Source organism: Haliaeetus albicilla, chromosome 10 (genome assembly GCF_947461875.1).
Source record: "Haliaeetus albicilla chromosome 10, bHalAlb1.1, whole genome shotgun sequence".
Lineage (NCBI taxonomy): Eukaryota > Metazoa > Chordata > Aves > Accipitriformes > Accipitridae > Haliaeetus > Haliaeetus albicilla.
This window is the reverse complement of record NC_091492.1, coordinates 22,095,774-22,107,890: the sequence shown is the minus strand read 5'-3', so window position 1 is coordinate 22,107,890 and position 12,117 is coordinate 22,095,774. Positions and strand designations below refer to the sequence as shown.

The 12,117-nt window shown below is 46.4% G+C and overlaps 1 protein-coding gene across 1 annotated transcript in view; it reads left to right on the top strand.

Moving 5' to 3' along the window:
* LOC104313091 (hydrocephalus-inducing protein homolog) overlaps positions 1 to 11,417 on the top strand; it is a 74,132-nt gene extending 62,715 nt beyond the window's left edge. The window contains exons 17-18 of the mRNA XM_009911881.2: positions 2,924 to 3,076; positions 11,175 to 11,417. Of these exons, the coding sequence (XP_009910183.1) occupies positions 2,924 to 3,076; positions 11,175 to 11,417 (396 nt within the window). The remainder of the gene's footprint in view (positions 1 to 2,923; positions 3,077 to 11,174) is intronic.
* The last annotated feature ends 700 nt before the right edge of the window (positions 11,418 to 12,117 follow it).

Sequence of the window (12,117 nt, the reverse complement as noted above, 5' to 3'; positions counted from 1 at the left end):
CTGGAGTGCAGAGGCTTTGGGTTTTTCTACCAAGCTTGGAAATGGACAAGGCAAAGCATTCCTGGACTAAAGCCTCCTGAAAGACTTTGTTTGCATTCAGGCATATGCAACAGCAGCAATGACAACAAAATGTAGGCAAGAGAATGTTCTATGTAGTGTCCTGGCTTCATCTAGCTGAAATAGAGAACAAATCTAGTTAATTAAACTTTAATTTAAGATGATATTAACTTTTGAAGCAGCTGTTTTAAAATGCCTTGTCATGTCTCTGAGCATGAAAGACGATGTCAGAGGATTGCTGGGAACCTTAAGCTTTCTGTAACAGAAAGGAAGGCTGACATTTTGAAAGTAGTTGCAGGGATTTAAACTTTTATTAAAACGAATGGAAACTATGCCGCTAAATCCCACGGATGCCACAGAACATCTCAACCCAGGGCGTTGTGGATGTGCGTGTAAACCAGTCAACAGGAAGGCCAGGCAATGCAGGCTTTACAGGGAAGACTGAAGTTTGACGAAACAGTTGCTCATAAATATAAGGCATGCTTCCCTTAAAAAGGAGGGTTTCTTCCCACTAGAATAACCAATTGTTTAACTGTCAGCTTGTTTTTTAACTACAGATTTCTTACAAAGCTTTTACCCTTGGGTTAACAATTTATAGTTTCAAACTTTACTGTACCTTAATCTTTTTTTTTTATTTGGAGATGTATATGTCAGTCTTTCACCCAGAGGACAAGCATTTCAGCAGAGAATCATGGTTGTCCCTAAAGTAAATGACTAGGATGAAACTGAGCAAATCTGTGTGTCCACTAAGTCGATCTTTACTGTGCAGCGTTTATATTCAGTTGGTGCCAGCTGGTAGAAAGCTCGCTGGGTTTATCGACAGCACAGACCTGAGTTTCTGACTGTCAGGTTAGATTCTTTGCATTTTCTATAGGTCTGCCTTATAGTTTGAGTGGGGTTATCAGTAGTTCCCTAGTAGCCAACTCATCCAAAGCTTTCTAGGCTAGCAGAACAGCTAGCTGTTGTCTACGTTGCAGTGTGGCAAATTTTACCCATATGGGTCATATGATGCAAATCTGACCTCAGGGGAATCGCTGCAATGTACTCCCATAAAACAAAATATAAGCTTGCTCTTGTCTTAAGTTATGCTGTCTAGTATTGATACCAAGTCTTTACACTGTTTTAGGTGAAATGCGGTACAGGTCTTTCATCCAGGTTGTGTAGAATTCCTCCATGGGTCTGTTGCCTGGTATTTTGTTTGCAGGTGACTGTGTGCCAGCTTCTATTTGGTGTATGTAGTCTTCTGCATTAAGGAACTGGTAAAATCCAACCCTGGGGTTAGCGGTGGCAAGGCAGGGTCGTGTGCCACAGGCAGGGGATTTGGCATCTGGTTGCTATCAGAATAAACAGTCACTCAAAGCATGGCTGTCTGCCAGGGCCAGATGCAATTCATTCCTAAATGATCAAATGTGACATTATATACCCATTGACAAAGCCAGCAGTGCTGCTGGGGGAAGGGGGCGTGTCAATATTACTGATGGCAAAGTTGCCATCTCCTTTTACTCCCTCTCCCTGTGTGTCACATTGCCTGTTATGCTGTTGAACAGGGGTTTTCTTGTCCCATTTAAGATGACTGTAGATGAAGGGGTTTTTCTATAATCCCTTTCCTTGGCAAGGGTATATTGTGTTAGTACACACTTTCATTGAAGCCAGCTAGCCTGAGCATCCTCCAGATGTTATTGTGCTCATCTCCAAAGGGTTCTGCCCCGCCTTTGTTGCTTCTGCCCTGCTGTCACCTGGAAGGAAAGCCAGCTGGTGAGGCACAGCTCTTCCCTCCAGCTCCTCTTTCCCAGGAGCTTTGGGCAGCATTACCCAGACTGCAGCTCTCCATGCCTCCAATCTCCTGGAGGGATAAAAGGTCCATCATTACGCATGGCTTTAGCTCCTTAATTTTGAGGTACCAGCCTTGGTACATGATTTTTGGCTCTTACTTGCACGCAGTACTGTCCTGTCAAGGGATGAGCATTTCTGGATGCTGCTCCTTTGGGCTGAGTTGGACTAGTGATTCTGACAGCTGTCAGTGCCATTTCCTTGAGTCAGACATCATTAAAGGTTTTACGTCATGGAAGCTGGTTTCTTTTGTGGTTAAATCATACTCCTTGCCCTCCAGTGAATCATACAGCAGCTTGTCAGCGTTGGGAGTTTTACGCATTTAGATCCTGTTTAAGAGTTGGGGTGTTCGGAACCAGTGAAATCCAGCAAGACTGGTTAAGTTCTTACTGGTTTTAATGATGTGAGAAGGTGGTTTAGCGAAGGGATCCACATTTCTCTTCCAGTAGTTTGCACCAGTTCTGCAAGAACAAAACTTTTCAGTCTCAGACTGTCAAAAGAAAAAAATACTGTTTGAAAGATGTAATTAATAATGCCCATTATTCATATAATACCAGGAATACACATAAACACAAATCAGAGGCAACTAACTTACATGATCTCTATTGTGAAGAGCCTGCTTTTGCTGCTCATTTGTGCTGGTTTTCACAAGTGTAGTTTGGGGAATATTAAAGCAGTTACTGTCCAAGTGTGGCTGTGCAGCAGCAGAAGTCGGGGTGGGCGGTGTGGGGCAAGACTGAGTAGTAAAAGGAGGGGGAGCAGGCACAAGGTAGAGGAAAGAGAGCTAACTGTGGAGGAGGTGTGAAAAAGCATGGGAAACAGGATTTCTTTATCCCCTGATAATGGCAGCTTGTAGCTTTCAGATGGGATCACTCTAGATCTCACACTTGCTGCGGGCCTTCTGTTTCAGTCTTACACCACTGAAAACTTCAAACAGCTGTAATTATCCTTCGGTCTAGGAGTACCCTTAGAGCTGTCTAATCTTTTTAAACTTTCCCTGTTCTTTTTGATCTTTCCTACCTGCTTCCTGGAGCAGAAAATCCATTTAGTGAGCATTGGAGAAGGACCAGTTGTCTACGTGCATCCGAGTAAGATAAATTTTGGCAGTATCCAAGTTCTACAAGATGCTTCTCGAACTCTCCACCTCTCCAATCAGACTGTCATCCCGGCGTCCTTCAGGGCACAGATGGTAAGTATCTGTGGGGCTATTTTCCAATGAAAATGACTGCTCCATAGCGGCCTGTGACTTGAGTTTTATATGAAACATTTCCATATTGCTATATGAGAGAGAAAGCAAGATATTCCATCACAATACAGTAAGAGGGGGCAGTTTTAGCAGGGGCACCCCTTAGTAAAAGGGACAGTTTGCATAGGTGTTTGAGCAGAAATGAGTCTGGATCATGTTTACAAGTTCTCCCTTTATTTTGTGGAAGGTATTTAGCTATGAGAGTCATGGTTTTGCACCTCTGAGATCAAGAGAACCCTGTGGCTCTTTGTTCCTGGAAGGGCACAGATTTGCCTTTGGTTTCTCTGTTACATCTGCATTTGCTTTGTGTCACACCACCATTAATGATGGAGACTAAGGTGTGAGGTCTGTCCTCAAACTGCTCGTGGTGAGGTGAGTCTCACACCTACTGGGGGTCAAACCAGCTGCATTGTTGCACAAAAATATACTGGTAAGGGTCATGTAACTATGGAGTCAGTGGACTCCGTAGCATTGCAGAGCATCTCTGGAGACTAGCTGCAGCAAAAGGCTGTTTAATTTATGGAGGCTGCATAATGTGACAAGCTATATAGCGGAAGGAGAGCTTGGCTGCTTCCCTGGCAGGGAGAGCAGGGATGCTGCAGCCGGGAAGGCCTCATGTGCTGAGGCTGGGTGGGATGTGCTCCCCACTGGAAGAGGGGGATCCATAAAGGGCTTGAAAATAGGGTTTGGAGGAGGTTTGTTCTTCTCTGTGCGAGGTGGGTTGAACTTCTGGAGCTTGTTAAGCCAGGCCTGGTGCTGTGGACTTGGTTGTGTCTGTGGATAAAGCATCAGGCAGTGTGTGAGAGTACAGGATCAGCCTCCTCGGCCAAGGAGAAGGGGGCTGGATTTCCCTTTTGCTGCTCTTCCAGCTGTTTGGGGGATAAATGCAACCTCAAAGTGGGGCATTCCCAGGGCAGCTTTCTTTGACTCCACAATGAAAATCTGCTTTCCATCTCTGCAGCAAGCAAGTCACCTTGGATGGGTGGTCGTGGTGTATAAATGCTGGGTTTTGCACACTCATACCAGGCACTGACCTGCAGAGCGGTTTAGGTACTGCTGTTCTGGTGTAATGCCTTCTCTCCCTCCCCTGGACAGCTTGCAGCATACCCAGGGGGGCTTGCAGGGTATATCTGCCTCTCCATTGCCTCAGGGACCTAATGCATGGGATTGGGCAATAAATCCTACCCTGGCCACTGCAATCTCAGCAAATATTTTGGCTAATCAATAAACAGAACAATAATATAAGGTGGATCAGGGATGGTTTCTTTCCCTGCAGTAAAGATGGCCTCTGCTGCTCCTTAGTCCCCCCTGCTGACTCCACAGGGCTGGGTTACCCCATGGTGAGCATCTCTGCTTCTCAGGACAGCTGCTGCTATCATGGAGATGTTTGAGGAGGCAGGTCCTGGGAACCTGCTCGATCAGCTGTTTCAACAGGGGCTCTTCAGACAGACTCAACATGGTGATGCTGAGCCTGCCTGATGGGACCAGCACTGCAGCAGGCAAGATGTGCTCGAGCTACTCCCTTCCCCTCAGCAGCTACCTATTTTGGTGCTGTCTTGCTGCCTCAAATGAAGTTTTGCCCTTTGCTGCTGCCTTAGGCTGCCTGGTAGTTTCTTGATGGGAAGAAGAAAGGACTGAATGATTTTGGAACTAAAATTTGAGATGCAGTCAGGTGTCAGGGCGAACTGCACATGGACATCCGAGAGCAGAAACGGCTCCAGCTGTCCCTTAGCCTAGCTGGTGGGTGACTTGGGCATCCTTCAGTCACTCCTGCCCCTGAACCCAAGTCTTGTGTTCTCCAAGATGCCAAAGCTGCTGCTTTGATTCCCTGCTTGGAGATTTCTGCAGGACAGTGAGCTGTGATTTCCCTGTCTTCCGCTTGATGGCTAATCTTGAAACCGTGGCTGTTTGCAGTTAGACTTATAGATTACAGTCCCCACTCGAAAGAAAGAGCTATTGATTGAAATTTTCACAGCAGCGTTGGATCAGCAATGTTACAGCACACTGACTGGCAGCTCAGCAAACTGAATGAGATTAAATTAAGGAACAGCAACAGGGCAAGTAAAAGGCTGGTGTCTTGTTTGAAACAGAAAAGGAAAATTCCGTAATGCAGACGGCTATGCTGCACCTTGGTGGTATCCTTAACCATCATGTGCAAATTGCTGTTCCTGTCAAGTCAAGCTTTCTTCTTTCTTTATGGGAGAAAAGAGCATTATCTGAGCAAGGAGAGATGCTTCTTGTGGATAACTTCGCTTTTGGGATAGTGATTTAAGGAATTACTCCTCTCCTCTTCTCTCCGTTGGACGAGTTGAGTCTAGTCTATTCTATGAGTTGCAGGGAACAGCACTGAGCATCTCTGCCACCAGAAGAAAATAAATAAAACCTCTGCAAAGCTGTGCATTGTAATGGGGCTTTTGGGGTTTGAAGAGGAGTGTAGGGACTTCATACTTTAGTCCTCTGGCTTATCCCTGCTTGCCAGGGTATCTTCAGGTCTGTGACTCTTGGGACCAGTGTGTCATCCTGTGCTCACCCACTGAATCCTGTGTCTGTCTGATGTACTTTTCCTTGTCAGGTTACTTTCCCAGCTGCCAGGCAGCCTTGTTAGAGAATCCTCTGGAATCCAGCAAGGGGAGTATTTGCCTTTTTCTTGGGTAGAAAAGACTGGAAGAATAGGTCAACATGAAGGGGCTGTTGCAGTGTAGCTGGGGGCTGATGTGACCTGCTGAAAAAGGTGGCTGTTTCTTCTCCTTGCTGCTGCTGTCATCTTCTTTTCCTGTCTCCCTAAGCGTCTGATTTTTGCCATATTGACAAGTGCAAAAGAGTTGTATTGATTAATGGAAGTGTTTGCTCTCCCTCCAGAAAGGCAGGGAGGAAAAAGCATCTTTCTTTGATAATTTCCTACTTGTTCTTTGTCACTCTGTCTTCTCAGGGATATTTTATTCAGCTACTAAGAATGACATCACTCGGCATCACGAAAGGCAACTGCATATCACGCCTGTGTGATCAGAAAAGACAGGCCTACGGTGTAAGTTTTGTTAATCAGTGCCAGCTTTCTTCTGCCTGCATAACCACCATACTGGGTCTGGTATGTGCAGGGAGGCAAATGGTGGTTTCCTGGTGCCTTGTAATGAGGGAGGAGAGAGAAAACCTTTCTTGGAATTTCCTCCTCTTATGACAGTCTTAATTTGGGGACCTGATCCTTGACCTCCCTAATCCAGACCCCTCTTCTGGTGGAGCTGGCTGCCGCCTGGTTTCTAGCAGGGGTTGTACAGCCAGATGTGTTGTCTTCAGGAGAGTGTCTGGCAAGTAGATCCCCTTTCACCTTCCCAGGGATGAGCTGCCATCAAATTCAATTGGAGCTGACATTGCAGAAGAGACCAAGTTTTGTTTAGTTTTAAAAAAAAAAAAGCTGTAACTGTTTATCTTCTCACTGGAATTTACTGGAGAAAAGTCAACTGATTTTCAGGCAATGTATAAAGGCTCTTGGTCAAATGTGGTGTAAGCAAGGGGAGAACATGCAGTTCCCATTCCCATGCTTGCCTCTCTCCTCATTAGTGCAGGATTTGTTTCATTTACTAATTTCATTGCTTATTATCTCAAGCTTTTGACGACATTCCCTTTATTAAAGAAACAGCCATATGGAGAGACAGCAAAACAGGGAAATAAACTTAAAAACAGTGCTGATAAAGGGATGCTGCTTTAGTGATTCTGTTTCTTGTTCTGGCTGATGGGTGATTTTGTTGTTGTCTGAGCAAATTGGGCAGGCTGCGGGGAGGGAAGGCTTTGAAGAGCGTGTCAGTATTGTTCATAGCTCTCTCCAACTGCTTTCACTGAAGTGGGAGCAGACTTGAATTGGCAAGAGGGTGGTTTTTAAATCTACTGTAAATTACCTTTCTCCCCCCCAAGCATCTGAATAATTAGCCAGCCCGTCAGTGTTTGCTCATAGCAAGACACAGGCAGAGAGTGCCGTGCCCTTCAAATGATATCTGCGATGCTATTTAGAAATGAGTGTTAAATTAACTTTCCAGGGTATGGGCAGCACTGGCCCTGCATATGTGGTCTCTTCCAAGGTGAGCAAGACTTTTGAAGATGAAGATGCATAGGCTTAACTCTCTCCAGAGCTGTCCCACCAGAGCCTCATGGTGCTCCAAAAGCTAAGCTAACCCTTAGACTTAAACCATGGGTTTGGGTTTTAAAGGCTGTGTTTTGCTAATACAGCAGTACCAATTTGCTGATTTCCAGCCAGTTTGGTCTTGCCAGAGCCAGAGGGGACCATTCATTGTAGCTGACCATGCCTCGCAGCACACGGCATCAGTCATGAACAGGGGTCATGGCCAGGAGCATCCAGTCTTGTGCTGGCAACTGGTTGTGCCAAAACCTGAGGAAGGTGGAAGGCTGTGTCCCTCCCAGGGTCACATGAGCTTAGGTCCAGGGCATGTGGCTCTTAAAAAGGGGAGCAGAGGTTTGGAGGAGACCTTGGAAAAAGTGCCTGGAACCTGGCCACAGGGAAGAGTTAGTTTTTTGTCATGTCAGGTGTCTTATGTGAGTTCACACCCTTTCAAAATTTCTGTATTTCAGTAATCAGAGAAATTGTTATTCTGCTCATCTAGGGAGACTAAACTCGTCGTATTGTGCTGCACCCGTTGGCCAACTGAATTAAAGAAGGGTAGAAGTTCTCAAGGCAATTATGTTCCTACAAGCAAGAATGACTCAGTGAAGGAGTTTGGTTATTAAATGTTGTGCTTGGCAGCAGCCAGCCAAGCTGTGCTCGTGTACTGGCTGGAGAACCCCAATGTGCGGAGTGGTGGCACTGGTCTCCCCAGCACACCAAGGAGGGCAGATGGGATCTGGAGGGGTGAGCTATGGACAGGGGACACAACTGGAGACAAGCTTTGTTAGCTTGCTCAGCAGTCAGCTATTAGCTGAACCAAGTGTGACAAATTAGGGTACAAATTAGGGTCCCTTGCTAGTGGCAGCGAGTGCCCCACTTCAATTTTTTTTTTTTTTTTTTTAGAGGCTCTGCTTTTTGATTTCATAAAACATCACCTTGATGGTGCTCCAGGACAGAGGCTAAACCAAAGTGGTCCCTATGCTTTTGCCAAGGAGGTGCTGGTGCCAAGGTGCCAGGAGGAGGCTGGTTGTTGGTGGGAGCATCTAGCCAGCCTCATGCTCTGATCTCCATCTCCTGCTGGGGCTCAGGGTGCTTTTTGGCTGTTTTCTGCCACTGGCAGTTTGTGCGGATAAAAAGTAGCTTTGAAATGAAGAACGCAGGGTCCCCTACCTCGGGACTGCTAAAGCACCAGGGCCAAGGCTTGGTGCACAACTGATGTAGGATGGGGATTTATTTCCCCTTCATGTGCAGCCTCCGTGAGGAGTGATGGGTCCGCCTGACACGGTGGGAATGCTCTCTCACTAGAAGCATGGCTTGGTAAAGTACAACTGCGTTTTGACTATTGAGTTCTGCTTCCTCTTTCACTTGTGTAAGGCCAGAATGACCAGATCACTTTAACTAGCTTTAAGTAGCTTCAAGAGAACTGAGTGTGGTGGCTCCTCAGTCGTCCCTTAGGGCAGCCAGTCACGCATTTCAGATGCATGCTGGTGTCTATTACAACCAAATTTTGGCAGCCCTTATTCACAATGGAAATCTGTCCTGGGAGAAGGTAATGATCTCAGCATTGAACTTACTGTTTAAGTGATTGATCCCAACCCTTGCCTAGCATTCAGGGACTCTGATGTCCATTAGTGCAAGCTCCTACAGGGACAAAAATAGCCACCGACTTTGCTTATCCAGTGCATACAGCTATTGCATCATTTTCCGCAGCATTCAAGGATAAGCAAGTAGCAGGGATGTTATCAGAAGTTAGATCTTGGTCTTCAAAGTGTGTGTGTTGTGGGGGAGGTTTAGCATGTCTCCAAGAGATTTCTAGTCTCTGGGACACAGCCTGGATCGGTGTAGGCAGAAGCTGACCTAGAAACCTGAGTGAATCTGGCCTGGCAGAGCTTTTTGGTCCTGGCAGGTCTCCTGTTCAGTGATGCACTGTGCTGCCCCTTGGACCCACATCAAATGCTAACTGAAAGAATGAGGACACGATACAAATTATGCTTCTCTGGAGTGGGCTGTTGGCCTGGCAGGGTATGGTGGGTCTGCACTATGTCACCCTGGGAAATTTGAAGTCTGGCTCCATTGAGACAGCCTATCATTATTCCTCAGTAATAGTTTCTTGGGTACAATTTACTGCCTGGCTTGTTGCCAAGCTTTGATAAATGAGCTTTGTCAGATAGCAGACTTGCAGATTCACCTCTGGAGCAGAGCTATCGGGTCTCCTTTTCAAGTGAGCTACCCCATATCAGCATGAATCGGAGGAAAAGTTGTACGTTAATGTCAATGAAAACCTAACACCCACTGGCTCGGTGTGAACGTGTTGGCTGGGTAGCCCTTGGCTGACGGCAGTGCAGTGGATGCCTCCGAGGCTAGTGAGCAGCTACACACAGGATATGGGGACAACAGAAGAGGGTTGGTGGGATCCAATGTGGTCAGCGAGGCCCCAGTGTTTGCCCTGTGCCAACCACCTTCTTCCATCTCATTTTCTTTTTTTTTTTTTTTTTTTTAAGACTTTGTTTTGCAGCTCTAGAGGGCAAATTAAATGGAGCTGAGTTCATTAATTTTGCCAGTGCCTGGAATAATTTAGATGCCTTTGGCATGTTCCATCCTGGGATGCAGGCATGCAGACCTGCCCTGCCCTCTGTGCAGGTCACAGTCAGCTTAAGGAGTTATTGTAGATGGGGCATCTATACATGCTGCTGGGACCCTGAATGCTCAGCAATTTATTGCTTCCCTGGTGTTTGGCTAGTCTTACTCTTGTTAGCAGAGGTTGTTTTGGGGGGGGTTTCTAAAATGCTTCCCATGACTTCGAAGTGCTGCTTGGTTTTCTGATGCTCTTCTCCCTTGGGCTGTCTGGTGTCCTGTTAGAGCTCAGTGCTGCCAGCCTGATGGATGGAAATCTGAGCTAACTTCACCTGGATCAAGCACTTGCTTGGATCATGTCAGGTCTCCAAGCATGTCATTGCTTTCTATGAAAAAAAACCTCTTTTCTTAGAATACTGTGGAGTTTTGAGTGAGTAGTGCCTGTCGTCCCAAACACAGTACTGACCTCTGGTGCATGTACCGCTAACACTGTGATGGACACTTTGAAGCCTTATGTCTACATCCCAGTGCATTTCTTGCTGGCCAGGGAGCATTGCATGCATTTCTCTTCTGCAAGCTTATTTCCTGTGAATGTGGTTTTAGATAGGCTGGGGTCCAGCACCTTTATTGCCCCATCCGTAGAGGGAGGTTCGAGGAGAAACCAGAGGAAGAGAGTGATTGGGAAGCCTGGGCCATGCCCACAGGGCATGTCTTGCAGTTTTCTTTTTCCTTATTGTTTTACTGCCTTGCTATAAACATTTATAGCTGAGTTTTCCAAAGCAGAGGACACTGGGGTACCTTGCTGCAGCTGATGATCAGTGGGAACTGGGTGCTTCAGTTCCTCAGGGGCTGTTGAGAAGCACTGCCTAACTCTTGGGAAAGAAGACTTTGGTGTTGGGGTTTTGATCAACTGGTTTTGCAGTTATTCTTCAGGCTTTCAGCAGTATCCCCCAGCCATGTGGCCACTGCAGTGGGATTTGAGCAGTCCTGGCTTCCTCTGGCCTTGAGCCTTTATGCAAACGTGGCCATTATTGTCAGGAAGCCAGGAGAGATAAAGTAGCTTCCCTTGGCGTGTGCTCCAAAAGAGAGAATGGAGGGGGAGTAACCTTCTCCTGAGAATAGGCATCCCTTGGGTTAGGCAAAACTGGGTTAATGAAGTGAGTCTGTTAGAGGGTAAAATACAGCTTGTATAAGCTGCTGCATAGTTGCTGTTTCCAGACACCGTAGCTTAGATATAGGGAAATTAAGCCTTTATGGTTTTTACCATCATATCTTTAGTCCTTCCTTTTCCTGCACCCCACAAGAGACCAGGCTTCATGGTTTCTGTCCTAAGTTAGTGTTTGGTTTGTCTTACAGGCTGGCAAATGCTCATGCTGGAGGATTGAACCCAGCAAAGGAGTGATCCCCCCTGAGACCAAGGTGTCTGTGGCTGTCATAGCAAACTTGGATGACACTGAGAAATTCAAAGACGAGGTGAACCTATTCATAGAGAACAGCCATACCTATGTCATCCCCGTCCGGGCTGTTGGCATCGGCACCACAATTGTCACTGACAAACCCTTTGCTCCGGAGCTCAACTTGGGACCCCATTTCAGGTAGGGTATCTCTCAGCTCCCGTGAGCTCAGCAAGGAGTTTTGCTGTCGTCCTTCAGGCTAGTTCTTCTTCAGTGCGCAAGGTCCTGGCTCTGTTTCAATGAAGCCGCAGGGAACAGTCGTTAGATACCCTTAAAAGCCACCAAGCCACCAAAATGGAAACTGGTTGCTAAATTGTCACTGAATTGTCTTTAGTTATAATACGTTTATTTCTTCACTTTTTCCTCCAAATCTTTATTTGATAACAGCAGGTCCCAGAAGCCTCCGGCTGGAAAATGCTACATTACAGGTATAAACATATTTTCTTTTGCAATAATGTTCCTTGCTTTTCCATTAACTATGGAGTATCATCTCACAACAGTGGAAAACCTTAGCGGTAGCTTGTTAGCAACTCCTCGACTAAATTAATGGTGCTGGTTTTTTTCGCCTCTGCCCAGGAGTTCTGGAGGAGCAGCAGAATTTCTTTGCCCTGTATCATCCCTCAGTTCGCTCATCTTCCCTGGGTCCCCTGCTGGGCTGCACTTTATTAGATGTAGTTGCTCTTTTTTTGTTTCTTCTGCCTGCTTTCCTTGCCATCTCCTCCATCAATGCTGCAGCAGCAGCCTGAGGCATGGGCAAGCAAGGGTGGCTGCAGGACCAGCTCTGAAACGAAGAGAAATCCACTGAGGCTGGGCAGGATAAACTGAGCGTGTTAACTGAAAGAGCT